The 25,114-nt window shown below is 46.0% G+C and overlaps 1 protein-coding gene and 1 long non-coding RNA gene across 3 annotated transcripts in view; one reads left to right on the forward strand and one right to left on the reverse strand.

Annotated features, from left to right (window-relative positions):
- The window catches only part of LOC310664855, a 317,431-nt gene that overhangs the window by 90,512 nt on the left and 201,805 nt on the right, over positions 1–25,114 (reverse strand). The window contains exon 3 of one of the 2 annotated variants that reach the window (XR_014505077.1): positions 20,940–20,957. The exons of the other annotated variant lie outside the window; for it this stretch is intronic. This is a non-coding gene — a long non-coding RNA (uncharacterized lncRNA). Of the gene's footprint in view, positions 1–20,939; positions 20,958–25,114 lie in introns of those variants that run through there. 2 annotated transcript variants of the gene reach the window in all.
- CTLA4 (cytotoxic T-lymphocyte associated protein 4) overlaps positions 8,352–25,114 on the forward strand; it is a 44,457-nt gene continuing 27,694 nt past the window's right edge. Inside the window, exon 1 of the mRNA XM_083413616.1 lies at positions 8,352–8,639. Coding sequence (XP_083269742.1) covers positions 8,617–8,639 — 23 coding nt within the window. The 5' untranslated portion in view covers positions 8,352–8,616. The remainder of the gene's footprint in view (positions 8,640–25,114) is intronic.

The raw sequence follows: 25,114 nt of genomic DNA on the forward strand, positions 1-25,114 counted from the left end.
ATTTTAATTAATTGGTGTCTGTTTTTATGCTTATTGTGTTGTTTTTATGATGTTAGCTGTTCTGAGCCCGGCCTCGGCCGGGGAGGGCGGGATACAAATAAAAAATTATTATTATTATTATTATTATTATTATTAATGAGTCAAACAAAGCACAGAAAGAATGTAGCAAGAGCAAGGCCAATGCACGACCTGAAATGACTAGGAAGCAATGAACTTATTTTGCATCCAGATGCGTGTAAGTTTGTCATTTTTTTGCATACGCTCATTCCCCCTAGGTAGCATCTTTGTTATAGGCGCGTCCAGGGCCGGATTTAGGTTTGATGAGGCCCTAAGCTCCAGAAGGTAATGGGGCCCTTTGTCAACAACAAATGGTCGCTGTTAGAAATGAGCAAACCAGTGATATTTTAGGGAGCAGGCTAGCAGGCGGGGCCCATTACTTACCTCATAGGAGCCTACACAACACAAAACACTGTTGCTGTATGCAGGTTTTATTTGTTTTTTATCTTCTATTTTGGAAATGTACATCCAGTTTTTTCCCTTTAAATTTTTTTGGGGGCCCCCAAGGGAGTGGGGCCCTAAGCTTAGCTTGCTTAGCTTATACATAAATCTGGCACTGGGTGCACCCCCCCCTTTTTTAAGAACTCCATTGTCTCTCAAGACTGAAAGATGTCAACACCGACGCCATTATGAAAAGGGCAAATGCCCTCTCCCAAAATAAAGTGGGTTCATGCCATCCTCTTCGATCCACTTTCAACAAGAGCATGTTTAATACAGTGGTACCTCGGGTTACATACGCTTCAGGTTACATACGCTTCAGGTTACAGACTCCGCTAACCCAGAAATAGTACCTCGGGTTAAGAACTTTGCCTCAGGATGAGAACAGAAATCACGCAGCGGCAGCGGGAGGCCCCATTAGCTAAAGTGGTGCTTCAGGTTAAGAACAGTTTCCCGTTAAGAACAGACCTCCTGAATGAATTACCGTATTTTTCGCTCTATAAGACGCACCAGACCACAAGACGCACCTAGTTTTTGGAGGAGGAAAACAAGAAAAAAAATATTCTGAATCTCAGAAGCCAGAACAACAAGAGGGATCGCTGCGCAGAGAAAGCAGTGATCCCTCTTGCTGTTCTGGCTTCTGGGATAGCTGCGCAGCCTGCATTCGCTCCATAAGACACACACACATTTCCCCTTACTTTTTAGGGGGGGGGGGGAAGTGAGTCTTATAGAGCAAAAAATATGGCAAGTTCTTAACCTGAGGTACCACTGTACAAGTACTGCCCGCGATTCCTTCTGCATAGTAGAGGAAAGGCAAGAGGATGCGCTTTTTAGGCTACAACAGAAACAGGTGGTATCTTTTTTCGTGGCGCACCCACCCGCTTTTAACAGCAATAGCACCCCAGCAGCGTAATTCATTATTTATATATATAATTTTTATTCAGTTTACAAATAAAACAAATTCATACAATTCATACAATTTTTAAAACCATTCTCACTTTTTGACTTCCCTCAACTTGGCTGGTACTCCTTCCCTTCTTAATTTCCCACACATTTCTTAATTCTCATCTAATTTGTAAATTAAATCTGATTTCACTCCAATTTTAGTCTTTCATTTTTACAAAGCTTCATTAAAAGTTACAAGCGTTATTTGTTTTTCACTTAAATTATGCATATATTCTGATTTTTTCCCCCATTCTTCAGTAAATCTCTGATCTCGTCGATTTCTAATTCTTCCTGTCATTCTATCCACTTCCGCAAAGTCCATCATCTTCATTCTCCATTCTTCCAGTGTTGGTAGTTCTTCTTGCTTCCATTTCTGAGTTATCAATATTCTCGCTGCTGTTACTGCGTACAAAAATAGTTTCCTATCTTTCTTATTTATCTCATTCCCTACAATACCAAGCAGAAATGCTTCTGGTTTCTTAATTATTTAGATGGCATATGCACACCCTAACCTTTGGCTCAGCGTGATCTGTTTCCTCCCATCCCTTATCACCCAATATGATGTCCCTGAACAGCCTGGCTTGTTTAAATCACTTTCATTTGCTTGCCCTTCCTTGTCAGGGGGAGGGGAGGGCATGTTTGATATATGGTGTACTCCAGAGCTACTGATCTCATCAAGACCCCACCCGCCCCTGCCTCTTCCATTGTGCTGTGTATGAGCCCTCTCCACTCTTCCAGTGTATGTTTTCAGCCTTCCTGTTATCAGCGGAGATACTTCTCCAAGGCATTTACAGAAGCCATGTGGTTGCTTTAGGGGCCATGTGGTTTGTTTCATTCAGAGATTAGTGTTTATGAGAAAGATGAAATCCTTCTTGAATGCTAGTGAGCACGACACTCACCAAATATTGCGGTGGACATGGGGCGTTTCGTAGTTGTTTTTATCTACATGTGTGCATGAGTTTTGTTTTAATAAAAGAAGGGATGGATGTTTTATTTTGGGAATGTGAGAAGAACTGACCCTTTAATAGTTACAATGGGGGACGTGGGTGGCACTGTGGGTTAAACCACAGAGCCTAGGACTTGCTGATTAGAAGGTCGGCAGTTCGAATCCCCGCGATGGGGTGAGCTCCCGTTGCTCGGTCCCTGCTCCTGCCCACCTAGCAGCTTGAAAGGATGTCAAAGTGCAAGTAGATAAATAGGTACCACTCTGGCAGGAAGGTAAACGGTGTTTCCGTGCACTGCTCTGGTTCGCCAGAAGTGGCTTAGTCCTGCTGGCCACATGACCCGGAAGCTGTACGTCGGCTCCCTCGGCCAATAAAGCGAGATGAGCGCCTCAACCCCAGAGTTGGCCACGACTGGACCTAATGGTCAGGGGTCCCTTTACCTTTACCTTTACTGTTACAGTGTGTCCTCGGTGCAATTGGTTTGACCGGTTTGTAGGAAGAGAAAACCACTGCAGTTAGAGCTGCTATTGAGACTGTATACACATTTCCACCTTAAAACACAGCTATGTTCTTCTTCTTCTTCTTCTCTATTTGAATTCATGAGAAAGGACGTGTAGAAAAATGGGTTGTGGCTAACACCTGTTACTCACATCAGTGATGGAACCATACTAGAATGCAGAGTAAACAAGAATATGTTTACATATTCAGCCTAAGGTTGAAAAACCAAATATACAATTGAACCCATATTGCGTCCAGTAGCAACATGTGGGGAAAGGGTTTATGATTGGAAAGGCTGCTGCTGCCTCAATCCAAATCACACCCCACCAGCTCCTTTTAGCCAAAAAAAGCAAAAGCAAAACCCCAAACCTGAAATTCATTCATGAAATGTTGTCCCGTTTGGCCTTTAGGTTGTGAGTGAATTCCTGCCGTTTCCAAGATGGTGGTTCTAAAGCGTATATGACCAACACCACCATCTTGGAAATTTGACCTGGCATTGCATTATCAAGTTGCCATTTCTGTTGAACAGCTTCATCGCAACTCTGCTTTCTAACCACCGTATTTTTCGCTCTATAAGACGCACCAGACCACAAGACGCACCTAGTTTTTGGAGGAGGAAAACAAGAAGAAAATAATCTGAATCCCAGAAGCCAGAACAGCAAGAGGGATCACTGCGCAGCGAAATCAGCGATCCCTCTTGCTGTTCTGGCTTCTGGGATAGCTGCGCAGCCTGCATTCACTCCATAAGATGCACACACATTTCCCCTTACTTTTTAGGAGGGAAAAAGTGAGTCTTATAGAGCAAAAAATACAGTAAATGTTATCTTAAAGACATGAGACATAGTTTTATAACGAGCATCAGAGAGTCATGAAATCCGGCCATAATAATAATAAAAAAAGAATCAGATGTGAGCAGTGGGTAATAAAGGTTTAAATGCTATTGTTACCATTTAACTGGCCACTTGCCATCCCCAAATGATGCAGCTAATATGACCGGAGGCTCAGAGACCGACATCACTGCAATTCTCCTCCACCACAAAGGAGCGAGGTTACTTGCAAACATTGCTGAGAATCCGCCTGAGTGAGAAGAAATGAAATTCACATGTGGTTTCTGGGGTGAGCCGTGAGATCCGTTGCTTGCATAATCACTTTAAGCCCTTAAAAAAAATAATCTGAAAAACAAGCACACATTGGTGAGGTTGAAGCCATTACGGTCAGAGGTTTTAAAGTGGGAAGCAAGAAGCCCACCAAAGAGGAAGTAAGAGTTCAGAGAGGCGCTTGTAAACCTTTTGCTTTTGAATCACATCTTCTCACAACTCAAATGCCGTTTTAGAGCACCCAAGTTTGAGAGCATTTTCTCTCGCAGATACAGGAGTCCCTGCAATTTTATCACCATTGACTCATGAACAGGGTCTTTCTCAGTTCAGCGAGACTCAATCCCAGGCAAGAATGGAAGGATATGTCAATCTTAGTTCCCTTGGTTTCTCATTTTCCCAATCTTAAATTTGGTTTCCCGTGTTTCTGCAGCAATTTGCAAATGTTCTTTTGCAAAAAAATACCCCGAGGAAAATTCTCCAGCATTTTAGTGCAAATGTCTCCTCATAAACATGTTTTTGTATGCAGTTTTGACTAACGTACAGATTTTTGGCAAGCATTTCTTCCCTAATGCAACGCATTTTTCTGTGCTGCTTGCACCGACGTATTCATTATTATGCACGATTCTACCTAATGTATGCTTTTGTAAATGTTGTTTGGTTGAAGAACTGCATTGCAAAATCCAGGTCAGTGCAGATTTTGAAGGACAACCACGTTTCAGTTCTCGTTTTGTTTCAAATTTGGCTTTCAGTGCTAACTGAATCGAATTTTTCCTCCTCCCTAACCGCAAGCTAGTGTGCTTAGGGCTGCAGTCTTAGTCTGGTAAAGGAACAATCTCACATGTATGCTCTGCAGTAAGATACCATAGCAGGATAGAGCAGGAGTTTCTGGTGCTTGCTTTGCCTTTTTATAGCTCTCTGACTGATGTGTCATAGAATCAAAGAATTATAGAGTTGGAAGGGATCACAAGGGTCATCTACTCCAACCCCCAACAATGCAGGAATCTTTTGCCCACCATGTGTCAGCATCGCCCTTGAGCCAGTGTCACCAACTGGACTCGTCCACCTCAGCCCCGACTGGGCTAGGCGAGCTGGATGGCACTTCCAGAGACCACCTTCCTCTGTAGAACAGGTCCAAGTGCCGTGGACTCACAACTCAGAGCTGTGAGCACCGCAAACCACTTCACCAAGTAAACAGTCGTTGTGCAGCAGAATACAGCAGAGCAAAAATACTCAGACGACAGTGCTGAAGAATATCTTCTTTTATTCTCTAACAGCTACTGTTCTATACACTATATACAAATGGAGATTCTCAGTCTTTTTCTACACACTGACTTGCTGACTCACTCACTCAAGACGGCTCAGAGAAATCAGGTGCTCGAACCCTTGGCCCTGAGATTTAGAGTCTCCTGCTCTGCCGACTGAGCTATCAGAGGTTGCTTCTCTTCACCTTCCATGTCACTAGGGATGGGCGAATCTACCAACGTCCATTTCTCTCATTTTCCACTCTTGAGATTAATTCTCCACATTTTCAGTCCACATTCTAATATAGATGTTTTGGTACCTCGTTTTGCCCAACATGCACATTTTCTTTTTCACAAAGCAATTTCCCTTAGCATCATGCTTTTTTGTATGTTAATTTTACTGATATGTTGTTGTTGTTGTTTAGTCGTTTAGTCGTGTCCGACTCTTTGTGACCCCCTGGACCAGAGCACGCCAGGCACTCCTGTCTTCCACTGCCTCCCGCAGTTTGGTCAAACTCATGCTGGTAGCTTCGAGAACACTGTCCAACCATCTCGTCCTCTGTCGCCCCCTTCTCCTTGTGCCCTCCATCTTTCCCAACATCAGGGTCTTTTCCAGGGAGTCTTCTCTTCTCATGAGGTGGCCAAAGTATTGGAGCCTCAGCTTCACGATCTGTCCTTCCAGTGAGCCACTGATATATACAGGGATACTAACCTGAATAATTTTTTCCCAGGGGGTTGGGTGGGGCTCAGGTAAACCCCATAATCACAGGACACACCATTTGAATGGCAATGCCCATCAACTGGGGGCGGGGAGCTCAAATAATTTATTGTGGGGTCTGAAGGGACCTCAGCCCCTAAAAGTTGGTAACTGTGGATAGATACATTCATGTACAACAATTTACCTCCGGGGTGTGCATTTCTCTGCACGTTGCTTAGACAGGAACTGTGTTGCAAAATTCGGAGAAGTGCAAAATTCGGAAAAAATATGGCTGTGTTTTGATTTGTGTACTGTTTTGCAAAGGGCCAATTAGCTAAGCTCACTTTTATATGTAAACAGAATTGAACCTCCCTTTCAGAGTTGGAGGTCAGTGAAAATGAGAACCAGTAGCTTATATCAATGAAAACGTCTTCAACTCTTTCCTGATCGATAATACAACTCTTTGGGTTATCTATATCTATATCTCCATTGCACCCCAGTAGGTGGCACCCACCTGTTTCCCTTCGCTACGGCGGATGAGATCAAGAGAGATAACACTGGGTGCTTAGGCTTCTTCATCTAATCTCCACATACCACCGACCTCTCGCAAAGCCACAACAAATAGGAAAACAACCCTCTTTGCCCTGCTTTTGTCTAACTGACATTGTCACGCAGTTCCTGTCTGCATAACCTGCAGACGCTTCGTGCAAAGGTTTATCTGCTCATTTATTTTCTGCTCCACTCTCAACGTGTGGGTGAACAGCTGAAAGCAGAGAGCTGCCTCCCTTTGTTTTAATGCTCTAAGACTGGGATGTAAATTTAAAGCAGATGATGCACATTCAGAGATGTTCATTGAGGCTGAATCCTGACAATACAGAAGTACTGTTTTGGGGGGACAGGAGGTGGGCAGGTGTGGAGGACTCCCTGGTCCTGAGTGGGGTAACTGTGCCCCTGAAGGGCCAGGTGCACAGCCTGGGAGTCATTTTGGACTCACAGCTGTCCATGGAGCCTCAGGTCAATTCTGTGTCCAGGGCAGCTGTTTACCAGCTCCATCTGGTACGCAGGCTGAGACCCTATCTGCCCGCAGACTGTCTTGCCAGAGTGGTGCATGCTCTGGTTATCTCTCGCTTGGACTACTGCAATGCACTCTATGTGGGGCTACCTTTGAAGGTAACTCAGAAACTACAACTAATCCAGAATGCGGCAGCTAGACTGGTGACTGGGGGCGGCCGCAAAGACCACATAACACCGGTCTCGAAAGACCTACATTGGCTCCCAGTATGTTTCTGAGCACAATTCAAAGTGTTGGTGTTGACCTTTAAAGCCCTAAATGGCCTCGGCCCAGTATACCTGAAGGAGCGTCTCCATCCCCATCGTTCTGCCTGTACACTAAGGTCCAGCTCCGAGGGCCTTCTGGCGGTTCCCTCATTGTGAGAAATGAGGTTACAGGGAACCAGACAGAGGGCCTTCTCGGTAGTGGCGCCTGCCCTGTGGAACGCCCTCCCATCAGATGTCAAAGGAAAAAACAACTACCAGACTTTTAGGAGACATCTGAAGGCAGCCCTGTTTAGGGAAGGTTTTTAATATCTGAATGACTATTGTATTTTAATATTTTGTTGGAAGCCGCCCAGAGTGTTTGGGGAAACCCAGCCAGATGGGTGGGGTGTAAATAATAAATTATTATTATTATTATAATTATTATTTAAAATGGGAGGCAACCTCTGTGGCCTCCAAAACTCCCATCTGTTGGGTGATAACGCCCAGGCAGGTGCCTCCCCCACAACGCAGCGTCGCCTGGGATTCATCACTCCGATCTCCCGTCACGCTGCTGTGACCCATATCCAGGACATGAGCACATGACTAGCAGAGTCCAAACAGAAGCTCCACCTTGAGGAGAAACATCTAAGCCTAAGGGTAAAGGTAAAGGGACCCCTGACCATTAGGTCCAGTCGTGACCGACTCTGGGGTTGCGGCGCTCATCTCGCTTTATTGGCCGAGGGAGCCGGTGTACAGGTCATGTGGCCAGCATGACAAAGCCGCTTCTGGCGAACCAGAGCAGCGCATGGAAACGCCATTTAACTTCCCGCCAGAGCGGTACCTATTTATCTACTTGCACTTTGACGTGCTTTCGAACTGCTAGGTTGGCAGGAGCAGGGACCGAGCAATGGGCGCTCACTCCGTCGCAGGGATTCGAACCGCCGACCTTCTGATCAGCAAGTCCTAGGCTCTGTGGTTTAACCCACAGCGCCACCCGCACCTTGAGGAGAAACATCTAAGCCTAATTTATTGCAAATTAAAACAAACATGGCTTCTCTTTCTGTCTTTCTTCCTCGGAGAGAGAGCTGCAAAAACAAAAGCTATTCAGAGTGGAAATAGCGTATCTCCCTTTCCGCTCATAAGACTCCAATAATCAGTGCTGGAATGTAAACAGACATGTGACATGTAACAATCCCACACATCTGCAGCACGGGAGGAATGGAATTCTCAACACCATCATCCCTGACTGATGGGAACTGGAATCCATTGTTATGTGGCAGGACACAGGTTAGCCACCCATGAGGGTAGACTCTTATGATCAGATCATGAGAAAGTCCACAAATGTGTGACAGGCCCAGAGATATAGGTTCAGATTCAACAAACCTGAGATTGAAGAACTACGGGGTTATTATAAATAAAAGCGTCACCCCAAGCTCTTGTTTATGGTGAGTAGATCAGTCATTCAGTACAGTGGTACCTCGGGTTACATACACTTCAGGTTACATACGCTTCAGGTTACAGACTCCGCTAACCAAGAAATAGTACCTCAGGTTAAGAACTTTGCTTCAGGATGAGAACAGAAATTGTGCTCTTGCGGCGTAGCAGCAGCAGGAGGCCCCATTAGCTAAAGTGGTGCTTCAGGTTAAGAACAGTTTCAGGTTAAGAACGGACCTCCGGAACGAATTAAGTACTTAACCAGAGGTACCACTGTATAAACATGATGAGTGGCTGAACTGGCCACTAACATGACTCCCTCAAGTCCATCGTTCTGAACCACAGGCCCAAAGGAGAGTTCATGGGAGTGGTTGGGTGCAGGGATATATAGATGATAGATAAATAAACTTTATTCACATTAGCTAACGGCCATAGCAACATAAAACAAGCAATATATACAAATAAAATAGACAACAATGGGTGCAGGGTCCCAAAGAAGGATGTCAAAAACATCAGAATGGCCATTTTGAGTGCTTAAAAAAATTCAGGAGCAGACTTGCAGCAAATCAGCCTCCCAGGCTTCCTGGCCTCTGAAGATGCAGGGCACACACTGCAGCAAGGAGATGACTCATCCACGTCCAAGCAAATGCTCATACAGTGGTGCCCCGCAAGACGAATGCCTCGCAAGACAGAAAACCCGCTAGACGAAAGGGTTTTCCATTTTGGAGGTGCTTCGCAGGACGAATTTCCTATGGGCTTGCTTCGCAAGACAGAAATGTCTTGCGAGTTCCTGCGATTTTTTCCCGCTCCCCACCCCCTTTTTCTAAGGCACTAAGCTGCTAATAGCCTTTTAGCAGCTAATCCGCTAATCCCTTAAGCCTTTAATAGCCGCTAAACCACTAATAGCGCTAATCCGCTAATGGGGTTGCTTCGCAAGACGAAAAAACCGCTAGATGAAGAGACTCGCGGAACGGATTCTTTTCGTCTTGCGAGGCACCACTGTACATGCTTGATATGCAAAGCAGAATGCGTCACTTTGGCCAGGACTTCCCATTGCTTCACCTGACCAGATGAGGGCATAGGTGGCAAATACCCAACATCTTGCAGCTAGTTCCCCTTTCTGGGCTCAGAGCCCAGCCCCCAAGCCCCCAGATAAAGATAACACCAAAGCAAGCCAATTAGCCTATAACAAAGCAAGTGTGTGAGCTCATTGCTACAACCGCCACCCATTAATTGAGGGGTTATCTTGACTACCAAGATGGTGTGTATGGAGCTCTCAGAACAGTTCAACACATCCATTGTATAAAGGCTATTACAGGCTTTTTGTGATCGTCTGTGCTTCCTCTTATCTCACCCGGAAGAGAATTTGAAGTCGCTAAAGACATTACATGAGTTCATTAAACCCTTGTGTTATAGTACATTGACCCATTGTTCCTGCCCCTTGCTAATGTTTCTGAATGACCCACTGGACACAATGGTCCCTCCCTCCCCTTCTTCAGATAATTGGTAACAGAGTAAATACCGTATTTTTCACTCTATAAGACGCACCAGGCCACAAGATGCACCTAGTTTTTGGAATGGACAGGAATTGAACACACTGGAATGTGATGCAATAACAAAAGAAGTTCTGGGTGAAGGATTAGCTCCTTTCCACTCAGGCTATTGAGCTACCGTATTTTTCGCTCTATAAGACGCACCAGACCACAAGACGCACCTAGTTTTTGCAGGAGGAAAGCAAGAAAAAAAATATTCTGAATCTCAGAAGCCAGAACAGCAAGAGGGATCATTGCGCAGCGAAAGCAGCGATCCCTCTTGCTGTTCTGGCTTCTGGGATAGCCGTGCAGCCTGCATTTGCTCCATAAGACGCACACACATTTCCCCTTACTTTTTAGGAGGGAAAAAGTGAGTCTTATAGAGCATAAAATACGGGAGTTCTTCTTTGCTGCAAATCCTCGTAATTCAGCTGCAGGGAAGTGAGAGAAAAGATGTTCCATTCCACGAGAGTCAGAATATGACACGGGCACCCTATGTCATCCAAAAATATCTATCCCTCCGTCTAATCTAATAAAGCACAGAAAAATAGATAAAGGCAAGACAAGGCACCCAAGGGCAGTTTCTGGGAACGCGATGGAACACAGGAAAGGATGAGGCCTCCAGGAACTCTTGGGTTCCAGTCCATTGGTTTAAACCCAGCATCTCTAAGGCTATGTACACACCATATAAAGGTAAAGGGACCCCTGACCATTAGGTCCAGTTGTGACCGACTCTGGGGTTGCGGTGCTCATCTCGCTTTATTGGCCGAGGGAGCCGGCGTACAGCTTCCGGGTCATGTGGCCAGCATGACGAAGCCGCTTCTGGTGAACCAGAGCAGCACAGATAATGCCGTTTACCTTCCCCTCCAGAGTGGTACCTATTTATCTACTTGCATTTTGACATGCTTTCGAACTGCTAGGTTGGCAGGAGCAGGGACTGAGCAACTTGAGTTCACCCCATCGCAGGGATTCGAACCGCCGACCTTCTGATCGGCAAGTCCAAGGCTCTGTGGTTTAACTCACAGGGCCACCCGTGTCCATATATTTAAGGCCTATTTCACCACCCTCCCAAAAGAGTCCTGGGAAAGGTGGCTTGTCCCTCACAGAGTTCAGAGGGTTGGATTCAACTAACCCATCCACTGCAACATCCCTCAGATGATAATAGGGTCATTCTATTCTACATCAGTATCACCCCTTTTTGTCACATTAAGATTTTTTATTAAAGTTTTTCATGATGCAGACAACCCCCACTGAAGCCCAGCTAGCTCCAGTGCCCACCCTCAACCCCATAATGTCCGTGCCACCCCACATCCCTCAAGCTCCAAAACCCAACAGGCTGACCTGCTCCTCACCAGCTACACCCTTCAGTTTCAGGGTCTCCTCCAGCCGCCATCTTCTCTTCAGGCCTGACCTGGCTCATTTTCTCCTCCTTGTTTTTATGCAGCATGGCTGGCTGGCTGGGGTCAGAGAGTCTCCCATCACGAGGACAGTGGCGGCGGCAGCCCCTTGCCTTGCTCTCCCTTTCTCCTCCACCTTTCCCCGCTACTACTGCTGCTGCTACTCCACTGGCCCGTCGACCAGCCGGCCTGGCTCCCTCCCTTGAACCCAGCACAAGACCCTTTCCGCCCCCACCCCACCTTCTCCGACTCCCAGGAGCAGCAGCAAAGGCAGTAGCAGCTGATGAGGAGAAGGAGAATAAGAGAGGTAGCCTCCACTGGCAACTGTCTCTTCCCCCCTGCTTCCCCCAATGTGCAGCCATTTCTGGTTTTGTTGTTGTTTAGCAGTTTAGTCGTGTCCGACTCTTCGTGACCCCATGGACCAGAGCACGCCAGGCACTCCTGTCTTCCACTGCCTCCCGCAGTTTGGTCAAACTCATGCTGGTAGCTTCGAGAACACTATCCAACCATCTCGTCCTCTGTTGTCCCCTTCTCCTTGTGCCCTCCATCTTTCCCAACATCAGGGTCTTTTCCAGGGAGTCTTCTCTTCTCATGAGGTGGCCAAAGTATTGGAGCCTCAGCTGTCATTCCTGTGAGCACTCAGGGCTGATTTCCTTAAGAATGGATAGGTTTGATCTTCTTGTAGTCCACGGGACTCTCAAGAGTCTCCTCCAGCACCATAATTCAAAAGAATAAATTCTTCGATGATCAGCCTTCTTTATGGTTCAGCTTTTACTTCCATATTTCTGGTTAGCGTGCCTCAACAAAGATGGGAATTTAGGACTCTGCATGACAAAGTGAGAAGCTTTGATGGCTTAAGGCTTTTGGGGCAGTCCTGCCACTTTCGGGGCAGTTGGAGTGCTGGCAAAAGCCACCGCAAGGGTTTGTGACTCACCTGGTGTGCTGGCAGAAGGCAGACCAAGGGTTTCCGCTGGCGCAACGGATCTTCCCCCCTCTGCTCCCCCTGGGCACCCTCTGAACTCCTCCAATTTCACTCTGGAGGGTCATGAGGACCCCCAGAACAGGGGCGGGGGAAGAGGGGGATAGTTCCCAGGGCCGTCTTTAGCAGATGCGGTGCCGGGGTGCAAATATCCACCCAGGCCCCCAAATTACTGCAGTTAGTGTTGGGGTAGCCATAGCTGCGCACTGCCAGCCATCTGGGGGCACAACACTCCCCTATGCTGCTGCGGGAGAGCGATCCCTGCAGAGGCTTGGGAGGCTTTAGAGGGAAGCTGCGCATATGGTAGGCAGGGTGCAGCTTCCTTCCCAAGCCTCTGCGGGGATCACTCTCCTCCCGAGGAGGCTTGGGAGGGAAGCTTCTTTCCCCCCAGTCTTATGGTTGGTGGCGCGCAGCTGGCGGGCCTGCAGGGAAAGGGGAGGCCACTGGCAAAGCTGCGCAGCTCCCCCACTTGCTGGGGCACCCCTGAGAGGCCGGCACCCTGGCGCGACACACCACTAAGCCCTATGGAAAAGACGGCTCTGATAGTTTCTTCTGGCAAGTGGAAATACTTCCACTGGCAAGGTGTGATGGCCTGGGATTCAGACTCGGAGGCTGAAGCTGAGGAATCCCAGCCTGCACAGGATTCCCCACCTCCAGAACCAGCTGAGCCGGGGCTGGGGCTTGAGCCTGAAGGGTCCTCACCTGTGCTGGATCCTCAGGTGCAGGCACCAGCTGAGTCTGCTCTGGCTCCGGAGGTGATGGAGGACCCATTGCCTGCAGGTGCTGCACTCTCAGCCCCGTCAGAGGAAGCTGAGGTTGCCTCTGGGTCCAGTAACCCTCCAGCCTCTCCTGAGCTGCAGAGGCTTAGGGCAGAGAGGCGGAGGGAACTAAGTTCCCGCAGGAGGAGTGCTCACCTCCAGGCCAGGAGAGGCGAGTCACCTGTGGACTGGGGCCGCCCTATGCCTCTGGGCAGATAAAAGCCAGCCAGCCTCAGTCACAGGTTGTGGGAGCAACATTGTTAGTAGCCTGTTCCTGCCTGCACCCTGTCCTGCTCTTCTGCCAGAGCTCCTGACCTCACCTGACTCCCTGCCTTGGACCCCGCTTCAGCTTTGCCAGACAGCCTCCATATCGCACCCTCGACCTCGGACTGGACTCGGACCTCACCGCACGGTTAACCCTCTGGACCAGCACACAAAGTGATCAGAAGTGTGTGGTGCTGAATTCCATCCACAGCTCCCAGGATTCTTGGCGGTGGGGATGGAGGGGAATGAACTATAAATGTGCTTTAAATGGGAAGAAGATTGGAAAAAATTTAAAGTATACTTACAGGAATACTGCAAAATTAATGAATGTTAGAAAAATATTGGAATGAAGTTATATGGTTTTAGCAGTTATAAATAATTAAGCAAAAATTGATTGTTAATGGATCAAAGTGGAAAATTTAAAATCAGATTGTGTTAAGATTAATTATAGAACAAAAAGTTGAGAAAGAGGGAAAGGATTTGCTGAATTAGCTAATTTGAACTAGAACACAAAAAAGGAAGGTGTGAGGAAGTCGAGGAAACAAGTAAATGAAAGATAAAGATATGGAAATTGGATGTGTTTTTAAATGGTTTTTTTGTTGTTGTCTTGTATTGTTTTTTCTTTCTATTTTTGATGTAATTTTTTATTGTCTTTCCCCCCTCTCTTATATTTTTTCCTTTTTTTCTGTAACTATAAAGCCTCTAATAAATATTATTTAAAAACAAACAATCAAATAAATAAATAAATGTGCTTTAAAGGTATGTTGCACACACAGCCAAAGTCTGTGCAGCTCCAAGTAGGCAGTCATAGCACAAGTGAGGTCCCTTGATAGCACAATCCCATTCAACTGTGGACTGGCCTATTCTGGACAAGATGTGACCTTGCAGGAGACTTTTGGAGCACAGCCCAAGGTAGAGTTCATTAATGTAACGAGGCCTCCAATTTGCAAAGTTAATGCATGATGGCTGCTCGGGTCAAATCAGGAAGAAACCACTGAAAGCTGGGGGATATTATTACTTCTAGCCACAACCAAACATTTCGAGCGTGACAATAGGCGCATTTCAGGTTGTGTACGCAGTTATTATTAGTGCATTTGTTTAGGGCTGAGGCGGAAACACTTCCCAAAGAATATATGCGATTTTGGCAAGCATATCGGAATAACAGCGGCATGTTGCATGCATACTAATACCCCAGACCCCAGAGTAATATATTCCTCATTAAAAAACCCCCACCAGCACTAGAACTCTGAATTGCTCTTGCGTTATTGTAGCTCGCTAGGGAGTTTCGCCTGGTGTCTTCGTTACATATCTTGAAGTGCCAGCGAAAACACTCCTATTCATCCAGGCTGATGGTGAACTAAACAATCTGTGGCTCATAAAACTGTGTCTGGGTGTGTGTGTTTGTATTGTTTTCTTTGTTATTCTGCTATTTATGTTATGTGTTCTCATTTGGTATGTTGTGAACTTCCCTGTCATCCTTGAATGAAAGGCAGTATATAAATTTAATAATAATAATAATATTAATAATAATAATAATAATAATACAGTGGTACCTCTGGTTACGAACTTAATTCGTTTCAGAGGTCCGTTCTTAACCTGAAACCATTCTTAACCTGAGGTACCGCTTTAGCTAATGGGGCCGCCACACAATTTCTGTTCTCATCCTGGGGTAAAGTTCTTAATCCAAGGTACTACTTCCGGGTTAGTGGAGTTTGTAACCCGAAGTGTTTGTAACCCGAGGTGTTTGTAACTCGAGGTACCACTGTAATAGCAGCAGTTGGTTTAGTTGCATGGCTCAGGATAGCTCAATCAGTAGAGCATGAGAGTCTTAATTTAAGGGTCATGGGTTCGAGTCTCACACTGGGAAAAAGATTATTGCATCACAGGGGGTTGGACTTGATGACCCTCATGGCTCCCTTCCAATGCTACCATACCCTCCAACATTTCTCCGGTGAAGATAGGGATGTTGTAAGGGAAAGTGGGACATTCCAGGATCAAATCAGAAACTGGGACGGTTCTGTAAATCTGGGACTGACCCTGGAAAATAGGGACACTTGGAGGGCCTGTGCTACAATTCTATGATTCTATTTTTGTTGTTGTTGTTTAGTTGTGTCCGACTCTTTGTGACCCCATGGAGCAGAGCACACCAGGCACTCCTGTCTTCCACTGCCTTCCGCAGTTTGGTCAAACTCATGCTGGTAGCTTCGAGAACACTGTCCCACCATCTCGTCCTCTGTCGTCCCCTTCTCCTTGTGCCCTCCATCTTTCCCAGCATCAGGGTCTTTTCCAGGGAGTCTTCTCTTCTCATGAGGTGGCCAAAGTATTGGAGCCTCAGCTTCAGGATCTGTCCTTCCAGTGAGCACTCAGGGCTGATTTCCTTAAGAATGGAGAGGTTGGATCTTCTTGCAGTCCATGGGACTTTCACAATTAAGTCAATGATTGGGTGTTCTTTCTTGTTTTTTGGTTATGACAATAACAGCCACAAACTTGCTTCCTGTTCGGGACACTTACCCATATACAAAGTTTCTGCCTGGGGAGTGGAAAATCACAAGCATCCCTCTCTGGCAACCCTCATTCCTGACTAGATCCCTAGGCAGATAGCTCAGCCTTCCATAAAAATGTTCTCCTTCTTTTTCCTGCCTTCCCACATACTCTGATTAAGAATGTTTTGGATGGGGTTTTTGATTTACAGAGCCTTTGCGGGAGGTAGTCATCAATGTATTGTAGGTTGTGCAATCAAATTAATAAATGCCAGATATTTTGATTTCCCTCTAGATACCAAGAAAGAAAGAAAGCTGCCAACTTTAAAAATGGCCATGAGAGAAATATAATCTTCTAACTATAGGTCTGTCAGACGTGGTGCTCATGTTTTGCACTAACGAGGGATACATGAATCAGTTTAACACCAATAGAATATATTTATTTTGAGTTTGCCAAAAGGCTGGTTTATCTGGAAGCACCTCAATATTCCTTCGCCAGGCCTATTGGCAACATGTAACAATCTGCTTTATTTTTGGAATGGACAGGAATGGAACACACTGGAATGTGATGCAATAACAAAAGAAGTTCGGGGTGAAGGATTAGCTCCTTTCCACTCAGGCGATTGAGCTACAGTATGTGCGCTTTCAGACCCGAAATATTCTGCCTCCGCTTTGCTAGTGGAACAACTGCTACAATTAATGCATGCTCATCAACAACCTCAGATATGCAGATGACACAACCTTGATGGCAGAAGGTGAGGAGGAATTAAAGAACCTTTTAATGAGGGTGAAAGAGGGGAGCGCAAAATATGGTCTGAAGCTCAACATCAAAAAAACGAAGATCATGGCCACTTGTCCCATCACCTCCTGGCAAATTGAAGGGGAAGAAATGGAGGCAGTGAGAGATTTTACTTTCTTGGGCTCCATGATCACTGCAGATGGTGACAGCCGCCACGAAATTAAAAGACGCCTGCTTCTTGGAAGAAAAGCAATGACATACCTAGACAGCATCTTAAAAAGCAGAGACATCACCTTGCCAACAAAGGTCCGTATAGTAAAAGCTATGGTTTTCCCAGTAGTGATGTATGGAAGTGAGAACTGGACCAAAGAGAAGGCTGATCGCCAAAGAATTGATGCTTTTGAATTATGGTGCTGGAGGAGACTCTTGAGAGTCCCATGGACTGCAAGGAGATCAAACCTCTCCATTCTGAAGGAAATCAGCTCTGAGTGCTCACTGGAAGGACAGATCCTGAAGCTGAGATTCCAGTACTTTGGCCACCTCATGAGAAGAGAAGACTCCCTGGAAAAGACTCTGATGCTGGGAAAGATGGAGGGCACAAGGAGAAGGAGACGACAGAGGACGAGATGGTTGGACAGTGTTCTCGAAGCTACCAGCATGAGTTTGACCAAACTGCGGGAGGCAGTGGAAGACAGAAGTGCCTGGTGTGCTCTGGTCCAGGGGGTCACGAAGAGTCGGACATGACTAAACGACAAAACAACAACAACAGCATGGGAGGGGTGGGGGTAAGGTAAATTTTACCGCTGGGAAATATAAAGGTGGCAGGAAAATGAGAACTCCATGGAAACAGCTCTCCCTAGACTGCGCCAGCAATGACATTCTTAGTGGATAGGTAGATCTTTGGGTAGGTTTTTACATGGCGGAGAACCTATACTCAGAGATATGGAGGCTGCCCAGTTTCACTTTCCAGCCACTCTGAGAGGGAGAAGACAATGGAAAATGATTTATAATGAATTGAAAAAAATGTTTACAATTACTTTCCTGAAAAAACTCCAGGGTCCTTTTTGTTGGGACGTGGGTGACACTGTGGGTTAAACCACAGAGCCTAGGACTTGCAGATCAGAAGGTTCGCGGTTCGAATCCCTGCGATGGGGTGAGCTCCTGTTGCTCAGTCCCTGCTCCTGCCAACCAAGCAGTTCGAAAGCACGTCAAAGTGCAAGTAGATAAATAGGTACTGCTGCAGCGGGAAGGTAAACGGTGTTTCTGTGCACTGCTCTGGTTTGCCAGAAGCGGCTTAGTCGTGCTGGCCACATGACCTGGAAGCTGTACGCCTGCTCTCTCGGCCAATAAAGTGAGATGAGCACCGCAACCCCAGTGTCAGTCACAACTGGACCTAATGGTCAGGGGTCCCTTTACCTTTTAACCCAGACTGAAATTCCCAGGTGTCAGAAAAGGTTGTTTATGTATGCAACAGCTGTGGCCCGTGTTTTGTTCGCCCCCAAATGGAAAGTGAGCGAGGTCCCAACCAAAGAGGATTGGCAACTTAAGTTGACAGAATATGCACAGTTTGCAGATTTAACATCTAGAATAAGAGAGCAAGAAGAACATATGTTTAAAGAAGATTGGAAAACATTTGTTGGATATATGGAAAATAACTGTATACAGCTGAAAATGCTGGCAGCATTGAGATAAATTCAACAGAGTAAATGATTTCCATCGAGCTTTGTAGTAAATAATATACAAAAGACAGTATGTAGACAACTTAAAGCAGGGACATTTCTGCTCCCGACATACTTCCTTCTCCTGTATATTATTTACTACAAAGCTCGATGACTAAGCTCTTTAGCAATGAAACATCGGATTACCGAAACGATGTCCGAGCACTGAACCACTGGTATATCACAAGTGGACTATTTATTACTGCCTTTGAAATTGTTCAAGATAAAACCTATTTTGGAAAGAGAAGAAATGAGCACTGAACCACTGATATATTACAAAGATTATGGGATAGCGCACACAGTGACTTGCAATCTCGATCACACGCAGTCTGTAGTCCGCTGGCAGTAGGGGTACAATATGGGCATGTCTTTAAGTTAACATCTTACATTAAAAACCTGACAGTACCAAACTATCGAAGGCTTTTCACCAAAGCCAGACTAAATGTCTTTCCTTCTGCAGTGTTGGATGGCAGGTTGAGAGGCGTTCCCTACCAGGACAGACTTTGCTCGTGTGCTCAATACATCGATTCCATAAAACATATTTTGTTGCACTGTGCAAAATATGAGCAAGCTAGGGCTGAAGTGATACTACCCTTGCTGGTACCTTTCCCGGGAAAATCAGAGGCTCACTATGTCAGGTTCCTATTGGAAGACCGGACAAATGCTAGAATACTAGCAGTGGCAAAGTTTTTATCGGTGGTTGCAAGAACCAATGATCCCTATATTCTGAACAAAATGCTTGTTTAACCTGGAGGTAGGCTGTATGAATTGTGTATTGCTTTGTAACGATTTGTTGGGTCTCTGGACCGTAATAAAGATTGTTGTTGTTGTTGTTGATATATTACAAGCAAACACTTCATTTACTGCGTTTGCAATTGTTTAAGATTAAACCTATTTGGGAAAGAAACTACTTTTGCCATTTTTATGGATGTTTATTGTTTGCTTATTTACCTTGGTGATATTATCTAGCGTATCTGTCTTGGCAGCAGTGTGCCTGGAGCTCTGCTAAGCCCTGTCGCCTCTCAGCCATTGGCTCTTCTTTGGTATAGGACCGCCCCGTAAACATGGCTTCAAAATGGCTTTAAAGCCCTATTGCTTTAAATCATTTCTTCTCACTGAGTCTGGGTTGAAGGAAAAGACACCCACACACTTAAGAGTTCCACAGAAGACTGTTTGCTCTGGCTTGCGGTTACAGTGAATAATATAATCACACCTCTATCTACTGAATCATCTCCAACACATTTTTTCCAGTCGTAAACACACTGCAGAAGTGGAAATATTTGATCTTTTTATAGCAGGCTAGGGTTTGTTGTTTTTCGTCTTGTGTGCATTTCCTAATTATGTGTGGCCTGTAATCCAATTCTCCTCAGAATTAACATGGTGCCCAAGAGCTAGGAGTCTTAAATCTACCTAAAGATGTGACTGAGGTGACAATTTTGGCAAGCTCACAATACCTCCGGAATCTGAATTTAAATACACATGAATAATGCATTTTCCAATGCTGCGCTGGCACAGCTTTTCTAGTGGGCAATATGGGATGTGGCACAAGAAGTTGCATCACTGGGATGTGTTGAGCATCTGATATTTGTTCCCTCTCCTCCTCCTCTTGCTGTCATCGGGATAAATCCAGAGGTGTTGTGCCATGTTTGCCCCAAAGTTGCCTAGCAACTGAAACATGCCTGCCCTTTCTTTGCTTTGGCACAGCAAAATCAGAGGCTAGTTTTGGGCTAGGCACAGAGGAAGACTGCAAGGGGTGGGAAGGAAATAAAAGGATGCTGTTTTGTTGGGTAAGGTGAGCAGAGCAGCGAGAGGGAGGGAAGATCTCACTGGCAATGTGTGCCTGCGCTAGGAAGGTTCACCACCTAGAGGCACAGGGGTCCAGTTTAAGCCCCCCGGGGGGGGGGACTGGCAATCCAGCTGCCAATCAGGAGCCAAGGGCTGCCTTTTGCAGAAATGCAACATTGCATACACATAGTAAGATAATTTAGGCGGAATTAGCACCAAAAAGCAGGCAAATTTCCATGAAGGCTTTGAAAAAACTTGAAAACTGTTATGACAATTAGGTTTGGAAAAATGTGCCCATCCCTAGGCTCTGTTCAGCACATTTGAGCACAGAGTTGTCCCCAACAGACTGTCCTGAATTTAGCCATGTCTCGCTGTGGGTTAAACCACAGAGCCTAGGACTTGCCGATCAGAGGGTTGGCGGTTCGAATCCCTGCGACAGGGTGAGCTCCCGTTGCTCGGTCCCTGCTCCTGCCAACCTAGCAGTTCGAAAGCACGTCAAAGTGCAAGTAGATAAATAGGTACCGCTCTGGCGGGAAGGTAAACGGCGTTTTCGTGCGCTGCTCTGGTTTGCCAGAAGCGGCTTAGTCATGCTGGCCACATGACCCGGAAGCTGTACGCCGGCTCCCTCGGCCAATAAAGCGAGATGAGCGCCGCAACCCCAGAGTCGGTCACGACTGGACCTAATGGTCAGCAGTCCCTTTACCTTACATATTCAGAAAAGGCCTCTCCATAGATGCGCCATGCATTACATGGCAACAAATGCAGAATTTAGGGCCGGGGCAGTAAACCACAAGCCTGAGGCCAGCTATGGGGCAGCCATGTCCACTTTGGGGTCACGCCCAACATTGACCAGTGGCCCCTCAGGGCCTGGAAGGTGCCACTTAAGCCCTCAGGACCAGAAAACATTAGCCACCCCTGCTATAGGATAAAAAGGGAGTATCTGTCTTTTTCAGGCAAAGACTGAATAACGATAGCTCAGCAACACTTCAAGCAATGTAGGGATGCTTTCTGGATGAGGGTATTTTGCTATAATGGTACTTCACAGATGTAAGAGAAACAGCACTGAACTGCTTGAGTTTCATCTCCCAGATCCTGAAACTACCCTATAAGCAACAGGAATACAAAGAAAACAAACACTTGTTTCAATCCTAGGGGTGTGGGTTTGCGTGTTGTAGCCTTGTAATCAAATCTTCCCATCTCAATAGCCTTAGCTGTCAAGCGTCCCTTATTTGGTGGGACAGTCCCTTATCCCAGCGCCATGTCCCGCTGCTGTCCCTTATTGATGATGTCCCTTAAATAAGCTACTGAAGGTAATGGGGCCCTTTCTATGTCCTGTTGTCCTTTGTCAATAACAAATTGTTGCTTTTTTTGTGTTGAATATGTGCTATATGGTAATTTATGGACCTAATAGGTATCTAAAGCCATTTGCACGCAACAAAATATGTGTTCTATCAAAGTAATTGCTGATCCCTTATTTTGGCTGTTGGTCCCTTATTTCCAAATCTGTAAGTTGACAGCTATGTCAATAGCTGAGATTTACCATGAATTATTGTTATCTCATTCATTCCCACATCCTTTGTGTCCATAATATAATTTCTCACATAAGCAGACTGAGGATATCAAAGCCATAGCATAATAATATTTAATAATTGGGGGGAGGGGGAATTGCAGTTGAAACAAAAGAAAAATTGTACTAGTATGAGTAACCTTCCACAAGGAAAATGAAATATAGTTTTGCAATAGGTCCCACTAGTCCACTATTTTAGAACAGAGATCCCAGCTGTCTTGTAACCATAGCAGCACATCTGCTCTGTTAAAATATACTGTGTCTATTTATTCACAATGCTGCTCTAAACTCTAACAGACAGACAGTGCTGTGAGCTCTTAAACACTGAATCTGAACAGTGAATAATCTAAATGCATCCAATAATTAAACCAAGAAGCTGGATTATTTCTCAGTGGCTGCTCCTTGATCACCTGAAACAACCATCCTAAGCATACCATTGTTAAAAGCGTATCTCTCCCTTCTGCTTAAATCCTTTGACAGCCCCTCGAGTCAAAGGAAATGTGTGGATCTAAAAACCCACTTGAGATTCTGATACATCTCATAGAAGATCAGGAAAAAAACCCCATTCCTTCCTGGAGCTTCTCTCAGCAACACCCTCAACCCTTTCTCGCCACTAGCTGATGCCACAGGACCATAGCTGTCAAGCGTCCCTTATTTGGCGGGACAGTCCCTTATCCCAGCGCCATGTCCTGCTGCTGTCCCTTATTGATGATGTCCCTTAAATTTCCTGGGTTTCAAAGGAAGCAGCTCCTCTCCCTCCCTCCCTGCCGGCCAGGGAGGAGGGAGGCTCCAACTGTGTTACTTGGCTGTGTTGCTCACCCAATAAGGAGTCTAAGAACGACAGGGGGGGTGGAGCTTGCATGCCTTGTGCCGATCAAATCGGCCATGTTGCCTGGAGACTCGCCTTTGCTCAGCGCTTCCCAGCGGAGAGGTGATGGTGGTTTTCCTTGCTGCATCCCCTTTGCTGGGTTGCTGCACTATGGGAACCACAACTTGAGGCTTCGTTTGGCTGCTGGTTGACTAAAATTCCTTATTTTGGCTGCTGCTCCCTTATTTTTGAGGCTGCTGGTCCCTTATTTTCAAATCTGTAAGTTGACAGCTATGCACAGAACCCAATCTGAGGTGAATGAGCTCTGGCTGTGCCCCCAGGAAGGAATACACCCCTCTGTCCTGAATATTCTGACATTCAGCAAGGAGTTGGAGCCTGTGGCTGCTGTTGCGTCTCCTAACATACTTTTTCTGACTTCTGGGGTTGGTTTCAATCCCTTTTTTACTGGTTTACTTCCAGTCCACCCAAGTTGGAAACCGGAGTGCTTCCTGGCTTTTATTCCCTCCATCCCCAGAAAGGAAGAAACGGATCTCTACATTTGCACAGCCAAGGCAGCATAAACATAATATAAAGTGACTAATTTAATACTGCTTGTAACGAAATCCAATTAAAAGAATAATATACTTGGGGCATGGGGGGGGGGGAGAAATCGACTCGGTTACAACACTTCCCTAATGGCCTTCTGGAGAGTTCTCTTCCTCTTCAGGATGAAACCAGACCTGTCATTATTTTAAATTACTTGCTGCATTCCCCACTACCCAGAATCCTCGTCTGCTCCAATAATTGCAAGTCACTGTGTGCACAGTACGAATCAAAATGACTGGGAGATTTTTCTCTGATTTCCCAATTTTGGAAGGCATATTTCCTTCATTGTGTTCTGCAGCCGACAGATGAAATTACCTCGATTAGCATGGGCATTAAAATATTGAGGAGCGGAGTCATTACAAATGATGGATTGTGTTTGAAGTGGTAGCAGCTCCTCCTGAAACGTGCTACTACCTGGGGCCAGTGGAAATTGTATTCAAAAACCACTTGGACTGCAGGGCTGCAGTAGCACAAGTCAGCAACGCTAATGCTGTCACTAGCTTGTCACTACTGAAACAAGGTTGTAAGAAAAAACTGCTCCTTTTCCCTTATGGGGTATCCAAGAGCCCATATAGAGTCCTTAAGTGAGTTCCCTATTGGGAGGAGAAAATAACAGAGGCCAGCCGGAGAATATTGAGAAGCAAAGCAGCTAGTAAGCCTGTTCTTTATTAAACTGTTGCAACAGGGTGCCCGCCCCACGCAGAGGAGGGAGGAGGAACCCAGAACAATGGTGTGCAAGCCCTTATATAGGCTTTTGAAATTGCCACCCTGTCGCTCAAGACACCCCCCCAATACATCATACATACATCACAGAAGGTGCCGTCTACAGCAGAATCCTGTCCTGCAGGAAACCTGTTACAGTGGTACCTCGGGTTACATACACTTCAGGTTACATACGCTTCAGGTTACATACACTTCAGGTTGCAGACTCCGCTAACCCAGAAATAGTGCTTCAGGTTAAGAACTTTGCTTCAGGATGAGAACAGAAATTGTGCTCTGGCGGCGTGGCAGCAGCAGGAAGCTAAAGTTCAGTCCAAGTGCAGCTAAATACTGCCAGGCACAATCGTTTCAAATTCCTCTAAGATTTGTTGGCGAAAATTCCCTCAAAATTCCTGCTGGCTATATCGGGGGTCCAAGTTCTAAAACATTCAAGTGCAACAGTTCCCATTAATGAATTATTGCTATAGTTTCCCCTCTTGAGAGCTCCAAATAACATGGTCTGTACGATGCCAAGTCTTTATTGCTATAATATTCCGAAGTTGATGAGGACATTTATTGTATGGCCTGTGTACTCCATCTGTTGGTGACAGATGTGCACTGCATTCTAAACATTTCTTGTTGCTAAATTGGCTCTATTAAGGCAGGAATCGTATAAGCAGTACATTGTTTTCTTGGTATTCACACTCTCTTAGACTTCCTTTGCAAGGAACTCTTAAAGCAAGAGTCTGCTTCTGTTCTGGATTTATTTGGGCTTGTTCTGAATGTTGTTGCCTACAGTGATGATCATACACATAGCTGTCAACTGTCCCTTATTTGGTGGGAAACTCCCTTATCCCAGTGCCATGTCCTGCTGCTGTCCCTTATTGATGATGTCCCTTAAATTTCCTGGGTTTCAAAGGAAGCAGCTCCTCTCCCTCCCTCCCTGCCGGCCAGGGAGGAGGGAGGCTCCAACTGTGTTGCTTGGCTGCTTTGCTCACCCAATAAGGAGTCTAAGAACGAATGGGGGGTGGAGCTTGCATGCCTTGTGCCGATCAAATCGGCCGCGTTGCCTGGGGACTTGCCTTTGCTCAGCGCTTCCCAGCGGAGAGGTGACGGTGGTTTTCCTTGCTGCATCCCCTTTGCCAGGTTGCTGCGCTGTGGGAACCACCGCTTG

The sequence above is a fragment of the Podarcis tiliguerta genome (genome assembly GCF_965153285.1).
Source record: "Podarcis tiliguerta genome assembly, chromosome: 1".
In the NCBI taxonomy this organism is placed as follows: domain Eukaryota; kingdom Metazoa; phylum Chordata; class Lepidosauria; order Squamata; family Lacertidae; genus Podarcis; species Podarcis tiliguerta.